The sequence below is a fragment of the Anas acuta genome, chromosome 5 (assembly GCF_963932015.1).
Source record: "Anas acuta chromosome 5, bAnaAcu1.1, whole genome shotgun sequence".
Classification (NCBI taxonomy): domain Eukaryota; kingdom Metazoa; phylum Chordata; class Aves; order Anseriformes; family Anatidae; genus Anas; species Anas acuta.
This window is the reverse complement of record NC_088983.1, coordinates 32,209,806-32,224,078: the sequence shown is the minus strand read 5'-3', so window position 1 is coordinate 32,224,078 and position 14,273 is coordinate 32,209,806. Positions and strand designations below refer to the sequence as shown.

Genomic DNA, 14,273 nt, shown 5'->3' with positions numbered 1-14,273 from the left:
CCTCTTCATGGAGCTACGCAGCTCAGGTACAGCCCCCTGAAGAACCTAGGACCAATCTCTAGGAATTAATGACAAAATTATACCTACGAAACAGTACTTATTGCACTGGCTTAACCAACATTTGAAAAGTAAACTGACAAAGCACGGGTCAGCACAAAGTGACTTAGACATCTGGGTAATGCCCCGTCTGGAATATTCAAAAATCAGGGGTTGAAGAGGAAGAGGAGATAGAATAGAAGTTCTTCAACTCAGCCATAAAAGTAAATCTCAGCAACAAGAAGGCAAGACAAAGAAATCAGTTGCAAGCATGGTATGGATGTCCAGGAAGGCATAAATAACATTTGTTTACGGTCTTTTCACTTAAGCCATCCCCAATACTGAAGAACGTACCAGCAGTGGCCAAATGCACTGCTCTTTCAAATCCTGCCACATGGGAAGGCCCAACAGCAGCACACTCATCTGCAACAGCACTGAATTCATTTTTGGTTAAGACATTACTGCTTGCAATCCCTCCCATCTAAAAGTATCTGCACAACCTCATTACTAGCAAGTAAGTTTCTGGCAAGCCCATCGTGGAGCAGACCTTCTGAAAAGCAACTCCATACAGCACATAACTAGGTGAATTTCTGATTTTCATGTTGCCAAGGCTCACTTTCTCCATAAAATAAGTTACTCTTTAAAGATGATTTCTCAAATATACTGTTCATTCAAGACCATGAAGAGCCATCATATAAACCCAGGTTAGTTTACAGAAGATTTGAATTTCCTATGACAATTTTCCCCCCTTTGTTTAAACTTGTCATTCTTAAACCATTCAAACTGTTTCAAGGAAAAATATGGGGAAGCACAGAGAACAAGGTGACACTATGTCAAGGGACAGGAATTCATTGTCCTGGTTGGGAAGGAAGAAGCAGTGCATGGTATCCTGTGCAATGCAATGCTCAGCCAGATTCCAGTTGCATCCTTGTCAGTAGCTCATTCTCTCTTCCAGCGTATGCTGATCAGCACAGCAAGCCCCATCCCTGGCTCCCATGATTAGCTAGGCAACACTGTTGTCAGAATAAGGCCAAGTTTGGCACTCCCAGCAGCTGCCTAGGTAGGAAAATAATAATTTCTAACACCCTAGTTCATAAATATTTAGCTTTCTGTGCATGCAATGAACCACATGCAGAGACAGATTCAAGCAAAAACTGGCTGCAGCGCAACCTGTATTGAACCAGCACGTGGGATTCCTGGAACAGCTCTGCTGGGCAGTAATTCTCTTTGACCAAGGAAGAGGTGGCAGCTTCACTAGCACCTGCCTATTTCAGAGCATTCCCAAGGAATACAGCCCACGTGTGACTAGCTGGGGAAGAGCACAAGGCTGAGGATAGGAATTCCTAACAGGATAAGTCACAGAAAACAAGAGGACTGCAGTTTAAGGTATTTAACTGATGTGTGAAATTATCCTATTCATCACTTTCAGGGGAGCAAAAGAAAGGTCAACTTCTTCTCTGAAGCTAGCAGCAGGTGCGTTTTTACTGTGTAGATCCCTCCACTCAAACAGCCTGCTAATTTTCCAGAATTCTGCAAGCTTCGCCTGCCTGGAAACCAGCAACCATGCAGAAACACATCCTGACACCTACTTGAATTGCCAAAGGTGCTGCAGAAGCAGGACAGCAAGCAGCTTGGTGCAGCTGGTGGCCACGTGCCTGCTTCAGGGATGATGCCAACTTAACTCAGAACACTGTGCAAGATGACTGGCCCAGTTAATTTATTTGATTGTGCAATCCTGCCAGCTAAGTTAAATATGGGGATTCTGAAGAAACTCCCTTCAAACTCACACCATCTAAATGAGGTCAGTCTTATAAATCTGGAAACACCAGAGCCTAATAACACTTTCCTGTCTCAACAACAGGAATATACATGAGTTTGTTCTGCCCAGCAGTGGGCAACTAAGCCAGATACAATCCAGGCTCTTGCAGCTGGTGTGCAAGATTTAGATGGAAGGCACACCTCTGAGAGTCCTCTTCCCTGGGCAAAAACGTGACATTTCAGCTCAGGAAGAGTCGTATTTCAGCTAAGCTGTTAGAGACCTCAAAGAGAGAGAGAAAAGCTATTAACACAGTAGGAAGAACACAAACAGAATGGTTTCTTCTGATCCACAGGGTCACTACACAGCAAACTCAAAATGAGTATTACAAAAGACACACCAAGAGAAAGTAAAAAGAGGAATTCATCTTACATTCTTAGGGAAAGCATCCTACAGTAAAAATCAGTCTTCCAACATATTCAACATGAGTGACAAATGGAAATTAAGCACCAAAATATTGAAAGGGCAGGAGAGACTTTCATATGAAAGTGCGAATGGTTGATTATCTTGGAACCCAAGTACAAATACCACAGTTGAGAGTACTCGCCTTAAGGGGCATGAAGCTACACAGCTAAACCTGTGTTGAGGATAAGGACAAGAAAAGTCTCTCACAGGCAACTCTCTTGCCCATGCTAATTTTCCTATTAAAATACTACAGCTGTGTTTTAAAGCAGCTTCTCCAAGAGCTTTGTCACGCTACTGTCAGCACGACATAGGAATCTGTAACTCACTCCTGAGAGAAAACTGGAAACCCTCTGTTCTCGACGCCTGTGCTACCTGAGCTGTAACTACACATGAACTACTTTTTTGACAGTTAGAAGAGGTATATCCCAATTTGGAGTGGCACACTGGAACCATCATTAAATACAAAATATTTGAATTGCTACAACATTGTGAGAAGATGGACAAAACACTCAAGATAGGAAGACCTAGAGATTTTCTCTTGAAATGCTGATAAGATCTTTGTGTATCGTATAGTGCAGAATGCAGTAGTTTTAACACTGTTAACCGATGTGAATAAGAGCCTGCAGGCCAAATACCCTGGAACAAACATGGCAGAAGTAGGCCAAATAAGAATTTCCTGAATGTTTGCTGACTTTCTTCTCACTCAAAACCTTACAATATTCCATGGTATCACTCTACTTAAGTGACTTCAGCCACGCCATGTACAATGTAGAGAAATACAGGGAAATAAAACTTCGCATTCTGAAATTTGTGAAGTTCCTTAAGTGAAAACAATTCAGCTTAGTATCACCTTAAACCAAGCTCTAAAGATGGATAATTTGCTTAAATTCCCTTGAAAACCTAAAGCCTTGTTAATTGCTTAAAGTGATTATAGGCAGACTATGCGCTGAATAAGCTTTGAACACTCAGAATATCTTAAGCTGTTTATGATCTGAGCTCTTCCAGTGGCTTAGACAACTTACGATGCTATGAGAGTTCAGGGGAGTGCAAATTGCTTAAGCCTTCTAAGGCCTTAAACATCAAACTACTACAAGTCTTGTGAGCCAAACTTACTCTTCAGTCTTCTTTGAACTTTCACTAGAGTTTTAGCAGAAACTAACATTTATGTTGATTCAAAGACTGCAACTTTGAAGTAGGCTTGGTTTGTAGATCTCATGCCAACAAACTTAACCAGGAAAATATATTTAGAATGGGAGAAATCAACATCACAATGTTTAAAATCAGCAAACATAACAAATGCTTTTTTTTCCTCCTCCTTTTTCTAAATAGAATATTGCACTGAGTACATATGAGGCTGCCAAACTCTAGAACCAAGGTCTTTGCTTGGTCTAATGTCAGTGAGATCCATGAAGCAGGCCAAACTATATTTTTTTCTCCAGCAGTTTTGAAATTAGTTCATTAAAAGTGTTCTGTTTAGTTTGCAGGAGAAACCTGCTCCCTAATGCAAAAACCCCCACAATTTTTTCTCCAATTACATTTTACAGATATTGAGTTGAGACCATTTACAGAATCAGATAGAGCGAGGGTTTAACCAAGGGAAAGAAAATGACAAAGAAGTTGACTGTTTTACTTGCTAGCTCAATTCACCAGTCCTGCTGAAAAATGTATGCGTGACAACCAGTAACTCCACAAATAAACTGGATCAAAGCCTGGAAGATTAAAGATGATTTTATTGGAAAGCCAAGGGGATAAACAACCAAACAAGAAAGGTCTAGTATAGACCGGCAAAGAAAGGTTATAAGAAAGCAGGATGAACTGGTATTGCCAAAGAGGGAAAAGACATTCTAAAAATAAACATGAGGAAAATGGTACTAGAATGAAAAAAGGTCTATTTATCAGTGAAGCTAAGGACAAAATCAATGAAGACTCAAAGCGGCCGAGATGCTGAATTTTCTCTCTGAAGTATCCACTTAAAAATATCCAATGGTGCTTATGCAATTAGGAGTAAGAAAAGTCTTTGGTAAAAGACAAAGCCAGACTTCGCAGCTAGTTCAATTAAAAAAAGTTAACTTTTTTTTTTTTTTAACCATTCAGATCTGATTTTAAAAGTTAGAAAAAAAATTGAGAATTGACAAAAGGCCAAAAAAGCCAACTTAGCAGCACTCTTCAAAAAGAAAGACTTACTTAATTTGACAACTACTCTCTCCTAAGTGTAACTTTTATCCTTGAGGAGAGCAATATAACAAAGAGAAAAAAGAATACATCTGAAAACAATGAAAGAATGAGCCACATGCAGTAGGCAGGGGGGCTTTAGTAAGTCAAATAATTGCATGAAATTTAATTGCTTTTGTAGATAGAATTAGAAAAAGTAAAGGAAGAGAAGGCGGCAGATGTGATCTGAATAGATAGATATAAGTGAAGCGTTTAGTGCTTGTTCTTAAAGTACACGGCTATGATCTCCGATAAAAAGATCGCTGCCCAAACTGAGAACCAGCAAGGTCCTGCAGAAGTGCAGTGATGTTATAAACAAGCCAGTAAGCAACAGGTTAAGTTTCTTTAACACTGAGCTCTGAACCAAGTTTTCTTTCTCATGGAGGAAAATTAGTGTCACTAACAAGTCAGTGCTTCAGCATATCTTGAAGTGGGTAAAGGAAATGAACTTGCTAATAACCGAGGACTTAAAGCAGCTCTCAACATTTATCTCTAAGATTCACAGACATATTAAATGGAATTGCATGAGGGCATCTTCCACCTAATGCCATCATTCATCTTGGATATCAAACACACATTCAGAAATAGAAACAGAAATGGAATAAAACAGTATCAGAATGGAGATGCTGTTTCAAGCCTCCATATTACCTCTCTACTTCTCATGCATCTGCAATGACTGAGCCTCTCAGCCCTCCAGATACCTAGGCTTGCCACAATTTGGAAATAATTCACTTTAGTTTTCACTTAAGTGTACGAATAAGAAAATCCAAAGGCAAGCTTTCAGGATGCATCGTTAGTGCAAAATGGGTCATCTCATCCCCTTTTTCAGTCCTACTATCAATCAAAACCACCCTCTACCTTCATTTTAAAAAGAAATACATCTTGTGGTGAAGAGGCAGCAGAAGTCCAGAACATTCATTTGCTCACTTGGCCATAGTCAAAGGCTACTGCTCAGATGCTGCCTTTCAAGAGGTCATTTGCAGAGAAGACTTTGACCTAACCCCTCTCTCTGTCTGTCCCACTTAATGGATGTGAAAATACTCCCTGGGCAGGTTTGCTAACATCCCTCAGTTACACAAAGACAGACAGCTCCTCCTTCTGCCTCACTCACTGTTAACTACATCCTCCAGAAGCTATTCTTAAAAGGCAAAGAAAAAAAAAAAAAAAAAGCACCAGGGCTTATGCTGCTGGGAGGCATCATTGCTAGAGTCTGAGGAGCCTGACGAATGGAATCAGCCAGCAGAGAGAAAGGAAATGCCAGGCAGCAGGACAGGTTACCATCTCCCTACCAGCACTGATAACTGCAGACACATTGTTCCCATCCCTAGATAAGAGGATATGCAGTTCTCAGAGGAAAAACCTGGACTGGCATGTGCAGACCATAGCAACGATCCTTTGCAAAGCACAGAAATTTCTTGCGAAGGGAATTTTCACAGAAAAATTTCATGTTCATGGCAGAGCTCACCACAACGAATTAAAATATGCACACTGCATACCACTGAATCAATCTGAGACTCTCCACACCTACTTCACAATGACAGAATTCCATGAGATGCTGTCTCTGAACCAGACACATCTTCAGGGGGTATTTTAATTCCATTACCAGAGGCTCTGTCTGCCGAAGAAATCGCTCCTCTTTCACAGATGCCTGCATTACATAGCCAGCCCTCGACAAGGTGCCTTCAACACTTGGCTTTTAAATTATATTCTCAGAACACTGGGGATTTTGGATTAGTATTTCTGAAAGCACACGAGCACCGAGCCCTACCAGAACCTGCTCCTAACTATGGGGGGTACTCAAGATGAAATGATGAGAGACTGATAAGAGGACCTCCCCCTTTCTCCCATGATAATCTTCCTCACAAGAGAATCCAGCAAAAGGGCAATAAGCAGCATGCAGTCTGCTCCCCCTCAGTTTTGGTTTGAGCTCTTCATGTTCTACAAGACATTTGAGAATCCCCACCAGAGATGTTTTTGAATGGGAAAGCTCTTGTTAGAATGTGACAGTATAGGGAAGGTTATCAACATGGAAAAAAAATCCTTGTAAATTTAATAGAGGTGTCTTTACTGTACAAGACACTGTGGGTTTCATTCCATGTTGCAAAAATCAAGGATTCATGAACAGAATCAAGCCTTAAACTATGTAGAGCCAAGGAGGACATGCATGAGCACTACCCATAGTTACAAGGGATGTCAGGCAGCAGATGGTGGGTGAGAAAACTTGGAGGAAGCTAGAAAGGACTCACCTGCAAACCACAGACCTGAGTACTCTTACTCCAGCTGTTGTTACTGCAAGTGATTAAAAAACAACAAGACAAGCAAGAAGCATCCCCTGAAGACACTTACACTGCCAAAGATCTACTCAATTCTGTTCGTTACTGTGCATCTTCAGGACTTGTAGATGCTTTTCTTTGTGCCAGCTTCCTGCACTTTGTGCTCTCTCCTCAAGGGTTACTTCTATGATCCTTTCCTGGTGACTCCTTTTCTAATGATTTTTTCAAACAAAAGATCAAACAGACTCATGAAAAGTAAATTGCTTGTCCTGTTGGCCACTTGCAGAGGAAGTTGTTTCTGAAAGCTGTGTTCTTTTCCTACTGCTTTCACACAGGCCAATCCTCAAAAAGACACTAATTCAGCAGGAAAAGGAGAAGGTCATAGAGACCTGCTCTAAGAGGGGTGGTTTATTTGCAATCAAATGAAGCCAGCAGCTAAACAAACAGAAAAGAACATACAAAAGGTAGCAGACACTGTACTCGCCAGAATGCAACCTTGCCAGGAAGGCATGCATTTTCTGATAACAGATCTTGAAAAGCCGAAACCAAAACCGCTGTTGGCTAATAACATCTTTTATTTTATCCTTATAGCTACTGTACTGGCTTATGAGTTCCAATCTTTTACAGACTTTTGAGGCCCATTAGGTGTATTTCCATCTGTGGATGAACACTGCTGTCACCACCTTACTTCTCTACAGCAGAACAGCTCAGAGAGCCAGCTTGCCAACACCTGTTTAGACACAGACCTTGGTTCAAAATACTGAAAAATGCCTCATGGCTCAGCAATGCAGTCCCTCAATTTATATACTTGTCTTTAAAAACCAGCCAAGCTACCTCTCCAAACATCTGAGCCTTTTACATTCACCCAACCGACTCACAGGCTCTAGCAGAGATCAGTTAAAGCCTTTCTCTAGTTTGCAGCCATAACCTAGTCACAGTAAATTTATGCCTCTGTTTTCTAGTGAAAAGTATATAAACATAAATAGTTCTCCTTTCCCAGACATTTATGGAAGGCTAGATAAGCCCCTCCTTACCCTTCCTTTTGTAGGATGAAGACCCCAAGCTGCAGGTTCTGTTAGATAAACCCATTCCACTGATGGCACTAGCAGCCCTTCTCAACTACCACAGCAGTTCAAAGGTAGATAAAAAAAATCAGATATCCACTTCTGAACGTGGATATCTGAATTTTAAACTGTTCCAGCTTATGTATCTAGTTTCTTCTACAGTGATACTAACGTTCTGCTATCTTTACTGTTAAGTATCTTGTGTCTCATACTCCAACTAAATTTGTTGTTTTTACAGCCACTTGTATTGATGGCTCAATCATCTATGATCAACTAAAACCTCAGGTCTTTTTCCTCCTCTGTCATTTTAACTACTGAGCTCAGTGTTATTAGTCACTAAGTGCACTTTGTACTATTAAATTCTATCTCATTTCTATACCTCCAGTCATTTTCAAGACAATCCAATTCTTGTGCAATGCTCTGATCCTTCTCTGCAATGACAAGGCTAATGTCACATTCTCTGCAAATTTATTCAGCTCCCCCTTACGAGGCATTAGTGTAAATAGTAATAACAACCAGCCCCAGAATAGGTTCCTCAGTAATCTCTTTTGTGACAGAGCCCAGCTTTCAATCATGCTGTATTCTTTCCTTAAGCAGACCTTTACTGGCTCCTTACCAAATTTTGTTCTAATTCTTAGCAATTTAACCAGATATATTGTAGTACCAACATAGTAACTGCGTTACTAAAACGGGTAACAGAGCTGGAGCAATTCCCTAGTTAACCCTTTAATTGTAAATAAAATTCTCAAGGGTAGGTATCCTCCTGCTGTACCCTACCTTAGTCAAACTATAATGCATTCGATCCTGCTCTAATTGGTTTTAATTTTCCTTTCATTCTTAACATATCCCGTAAACCTGCATACTGAGCCCACATTATGGATTGCCAGCATAATCTGACCTTCCCCATTTCCAGCTGCCATCAGTGCTACCCCAACTTAGCAATATACCCCTAAACTTTTGATTTTAATTACAGTTTCTTTAGAATTCTGGAATAACTACTTGCATAACCTCTCAATTACAAGCCCACTAAGCTTCAAGTTTTTCACATGTGTTAAGTTTGTACCTCCAATCTACTCATCTCTATTTCCCCAAACACATGCTTTTCAAACACTGTATTCGAGTCACAGCTGCTATTCCAACCTGTTTAACTTATCCCTGTAGTACTTGGCTTCAAATGCTTCCACTGTGCATGAGAATAAAGACCCAGGGAATTATAACCTTCTCGGTTGTTTGCTACTGACCACTGTTTTCTTTGCCAAATGAGAACAGTGGGGGTGTTTTCAGCAGTGCAGTGTTTTTTTGATCCCTGCTGTTTATTAGACCGTCCCCATATAATACTCTGCCAATTGCTAAGTCCTTTATTTAGTATTTCTCTTCCTCTGTATTACTGTGTATGGAAACTATACAAATATTTTTCATCCTTCTCCCTCATCTCTCAAGTTAAAGGCATCAGATACACCAACCTCAAACCAAGTTTATTAAGCCAAGAACTACTTAGATGGCATCAACACGTTGGAATTTATCATCTTTCTCTGAGGACTTTCCAGGTTAGACCTGGGACAGACATCATAGTTGCAAGCCGCTTCTTCTCTGAGAGTACCTTACTGATGTGTTCTGATGTTAGAGTCTCAGTGCAAACTATTCATATTAGTGAATATCTACATCTTTGTTGTTGGCCTGTAAAATGATGCAAATCTAGAACTGAACATATTAGGAGTCCTGCTTGAAAAAGAACTGAGCAGTCCATGTGAGGGCTGCAATAATCCCCAGAAGTACCAGTTATTTCAATCCACCAATAGATCTGTAACCTCTGTATTCATCCTATTTCATGTTCATACCCAAGAAGTTCATTTTTGTTGACAACAACTGTTGCTAAGATAGAAATAAGGAGACGGAAAAATGCCCTAAGCAACTTAGTGAGCTAAGAAAGATTTCACAGAGATGCTGCAGAAGGACTGAGAGTGCTTCCATAACATATGAAGGGATTCCTGGCATATCCTTAACTAGGGAAGTGCCAATAAGAACATGGCACTTAGCTTGGGGATACTATAAGCGCCAGAATGGATACTTAACATGGGATGTGGCAAGCCTAGACAGGCAGCTTGACTCTACAAACCAAGCTTGACTGTAATCAGTCAAGCTTGACTCTACAGAGGACATTCAAATGACTTAATTTCCTTCCCCTTCATTTCCCCAAATTCTTGTCCAAGTTCATCTCATGAGCAATAATCAATAGACTAGATCTTATCACTTCTCTATACCGAGAGCAACTTAGAACAACCAGTGTTTGAGAAGAAAGCCATTTTTCCTTAACAATTCTTCTGCTTAGAAAGTACAGCAACTATTCTTGAAGAAAACCACTTATCCTGGAAGAGAGTGATTATAGCTTATTCCATAATAATATCTTGTAGAACTTCATGTATAAATAAGCCCTTGATGAAAGATTATGTTCAAGTGAATAAGAGGGCTGTTTGAAGAGCACTGGCATTCTGTAGTACTGAAATTGGTCCAATATGAATTCTAACTGCAAATTTCACCAGAAGGCTGTACTGAGTTAGTCACTATTGCAATTGTACATATTTATTCTGATTTAGGTAGTGGTTCTACACTGACCATATGACTCTTCACAAGCACCACATGCCTAGTCGCATGCACAACAGATGGAGTCCACACACGTTTGGTAAGATCACCAGCAGTGCTGCAAGTTTCTAGCTACTGGCTTCTAAGTTACCAAAAACTTCAACATGCGAAGCATAACCTAAATGAATACTGAGGTAGCTTAGTACCAGGAAATAACTGAAGTGTTCCCACAGCATAAGAAAAACACTGCTCCAAAAGAACTAGTTGCACAACACAATGAAGAAAAAGGTCTCAGCAATGTATGGTGTAGAGAGCCCCAGCAACACTGAAAACAATATTTGTTTCACCGCTCAGACTCTGTCATCCTGCGTCACACAACACCTAAGTTAACTTGTGCTTAATGGCAAGCTTACAAAGGCAAAGTTACATACCTCATGGTGCTGTATAAATAAAAAAGAGCTAAAGTCTACAGATCAAACCATTGTGCTTAAAAGTGAGGACCAAACCAACTCACTGGCTGGCTCATAACCATGTCAAAAGCCTTTGCAGTTCATAGAATTTCATGCTTGAGCACTGCAGTAAGTATCTGGTAAGTCCAGGTCAGCAGCTTTCAACCTGTGGCTGCTGGAAAACAAGCATATCTTTAACAGCGCAAATTTGCTGTTCTCACTGGGAAGTTTTAGAGCTCCATAATGCAAAGAGACAAATACATTACACTAGGCATACATGGAACAAAGGATCCAGAAAGACAAGACATACATAGGAAATAAAAAGAGCAAATGACATGTACCTCGTATGTCCTTTTAAGTTTATAATCAGCAAAACTAACGCTAATTGCGTAAGACTGGGCAAACACTTTGGTAGCCCAAAAGGCGTATCAAGGTTACTTTTTATTTTGGGTGGAGGGTATCCTTCAAGCATAATGCCCCAAAGCAGTAAAAAGCTACCTTACTCCCACTGCCCTAAAAAGAGAGTTACAAAAGCAGTTATAACTCGACGTAAAGCAATCACTTACTCTGGTCGGCAAATCACCAGGTCCCCTTTATTGGTGCCATATGCCAATCCCAGGCCTGGCTCAGGCAGCCAGCGAGCAGAGTTTATGCTGACGTGTCTTCTCTGGTCAGCAGGCATTGGATACAGAACGTTGAAAACTCTCTGAAACAAAGACAGAAAGTTACTTGACAAGACAAAACAAGGCAGGGGAGCCAAGGAGGCTCAAATTAACATCCAGTCTCCCTGCAGCAACACAGCTGGCCAAGAAGACATGGATGTTACAAGAAACTCCTAATCCAGCAGCAGGAGTAAGCATCTGCTTGAGAGAGCCACACACGTGCCCACAAGTGTTTAGTAGACAGCCAGGCACATCGCTGCAGAACATAAACAATTCTGCCACCAGGAGAATCTTCATGTCACTCAGCAGGCTGCAGAGCTTAAGTGATGGGGACAAGTGGCATAGCAGGACAACCGGGACCCTTCAGGCTTCACCTCTCATCTTAACTGAGGTGGAACAGCAAACTGGCAAGTGCATGGGCTTTCAGCATCAACAGTTTATTTTTTCTATTAAGAAAACCAAACCTTACATAAAAATAATACACAGCTCTTTTCTTTTTAAAACATTTAAACAGCTTCCTGAAAATGTTTCAGTTTGACCAACCCCCACATCAACAGTGCACAAACAAGGAAAATTAACGTCCAGGGATTATGGATACAGCACAAGTTTGCAAGAAACAAATCCCTCACTCCAGCTTCCCTTCTGTCTATTCTACCTGCAGTATGGTGAGAGCTCAAGAGCTGCTCAGATTGCAGGCAGCAATCACAGCTGCAAAACAGCACATCCTAAATGCTGCATTAGTACAGGAGAATGAAAACTGTGCACACGCAGGACCAATAGCAAGCTGTTTCTGGTATACACTCGCTTGGTTTCTGTAGTGCAGAGGCTTGAAAGGCAAAAACAATGAAGTGGAACAGATTATACCTATGCAGGCTACTCTCCTACTCCAAGAAGCTAAGGTCTTCTGTACAGAACACTGCTCCCCTGCACCCTGCTAGTCAGCGAGCAGCATTGGTATATAGTATAGACTTGGAATCTACATTTTCAATGGGTTTAATCCCTGTTGAGACATGTTTTCATTAGATTTGTAGTGCGTGGGCAACCACTCATCCATCCCAAAACCTCTCTTCCAGACTCCCTAGAAAATGGGGACAGTGCAGGACCAGTGATCAGAGAAGGGAACGAGAATGCAGGGGAACAAGATGATAAAGTTAGACAGGAATGCTGATCAACCACTACTGCACTGCTGAGGTAGCTTGAACTAATAATTAATTAGTGGGAGACTCATCTGCTGGCATTATGAACCAGGACTCAAGACAACAGCTTATATGCCTGTTTTTCTCTGCAGCTCTTCCCCTCCACCTCACTTCTCATCTGTTTTACAGCTTGATAAGTCTGAAGCATGAAAACTACGTGCCCTCCAGTAGCATAACACCCAGAACCTTCATCTTGACCACTGTAATGCCAAAAAAGCAAGTCAGAGCAAAGCAACGTAACTACATTATGTCCTGCCATCAGTAACACATTTAACCTCTTCTCCAAGAAGGTCGCATTAAAGGAGAAAACGTCCTTTAGGATTTCTCTGCGTGATAGAAGCTGGTCACTCTTTGCCCCAGATATCACTCAGCAGTCGGTGGTATTCAGAGAAGCTGGGTGTTTGAAGGAACTTGTTCTTTGGGGTTTACATCACTCTTACCTACTGCTGTCATGTCTGCCTCCTTCTCCCCTCTTGCTTTTTGTGGAAAAGGGGAAGAAAAAAAAAAATCACCATCAGGCATATGTTGGTAACACCTGTTACCATGGAGATCATGGTGCACTCTGAGATGGGGAGGCTAGATTTGGAGGGGGAGGGAGGAGAAGGGGAGTGGTCCTCCGGAGCTGGAGCATACATTCAGAAATTTGGCTTTCCAGGTCTCTCCAGAACTGCAAGAGTATTCCATCATATAAGGACATGATTCTTCAGCAAGTCAGAAAAACACTTTTTCTCCTGAGAACACCTCTGTAAGGCATGACAGCTGGGGAAGCTGCCTTCTGGAGCCCGCCCTAAGTTCTCCTCCCCTGGCAGGCCAGTTGGCCCAGCCGCTGGCCACGGCAGGGCAGGGACTTGCCAGCTCCAGCTCAACGCCAGGGTGCTTCACAGTGAGTGGCACCCCATGGAGAGTGCTGCCAAGGACACGGGGCTGGTCCTGACAACCTGCAAAAGTGTTGGCTGAGGGCAGAATCTCAAAGACAAGATGGCTCAGACATTCTCCGTACGATGCTTCATCACTCCACTTCTCCGCACACTTCTAAACAGCTTGTCACGCCGAAGAGCTCCCCTCCCCTGCTGCTTCCCACTCCCACGCTAATGGGACAACTCCATGCAGTGTTAAGGGTGATGACATCCGTGCGTGTGGTAATTAGTACAGAAAAAGAGAGAGCAGCTGTACTGGCATAATCACCACTCGCAGCAGTAACCAGGACCCAGCTAATCAATCTGATGCAGTCATACAGATTGGCTGTTGCAATTGCATCCATTAGCAAGACCCCCTACTCTACCCACAGAGAGGGAAAAAAAATAAAAAAATAACATTCCTTCAACATCAGCAGGTCCTTCTTGTCAAAGATCAGAAGCCTTCCAGGAAACATTCTCCATAGATCACAGCCAATTTGTCTTGGCTTTTTTTTTTTTTTTTTTTTGGACTTTTTGCTTCCATCACTAAATCTTGTAAAGTTACTGAGATATTTCAGCCAAAGTAGTCAGCCTGAAATAAACGGGAGTGGCTGCACCTCTTTGCCAGTGGGATTGTCCATGCTTTTTAGTTCTGAACTTCTAGGAACATTCAAGTTATTACAGG

At 41.6% G+C, this 14,273-nt stretch overlaps 1 protein-coding gene across 3 annotated transcripts in view; it reads right to left on the bottom strand.

Moving 5' to 3' along the window:
• AMBRA1 (autophagy and beclin 1 regulator 1) overlaps nt 1–14,273 on the bottom strand; it is a 129,455-nt gene that overhangs the window by 17,927 nt on the left and 97,255 nt on the right. For all 3 annotated transcript variants that reach the window (XM_068683764.1, XM_068683766.1, XM_068683765.1), the window contains exon 15: nt 11,401–11,540. In XM_068683764.1, coding sequence (XP_068539865.1) covers nt 11,401–11,540 — 140 coding nt within the window. The remainder of the gene's footprint in view (nt 1–11,400; nt 11,541–14,273) is intronic.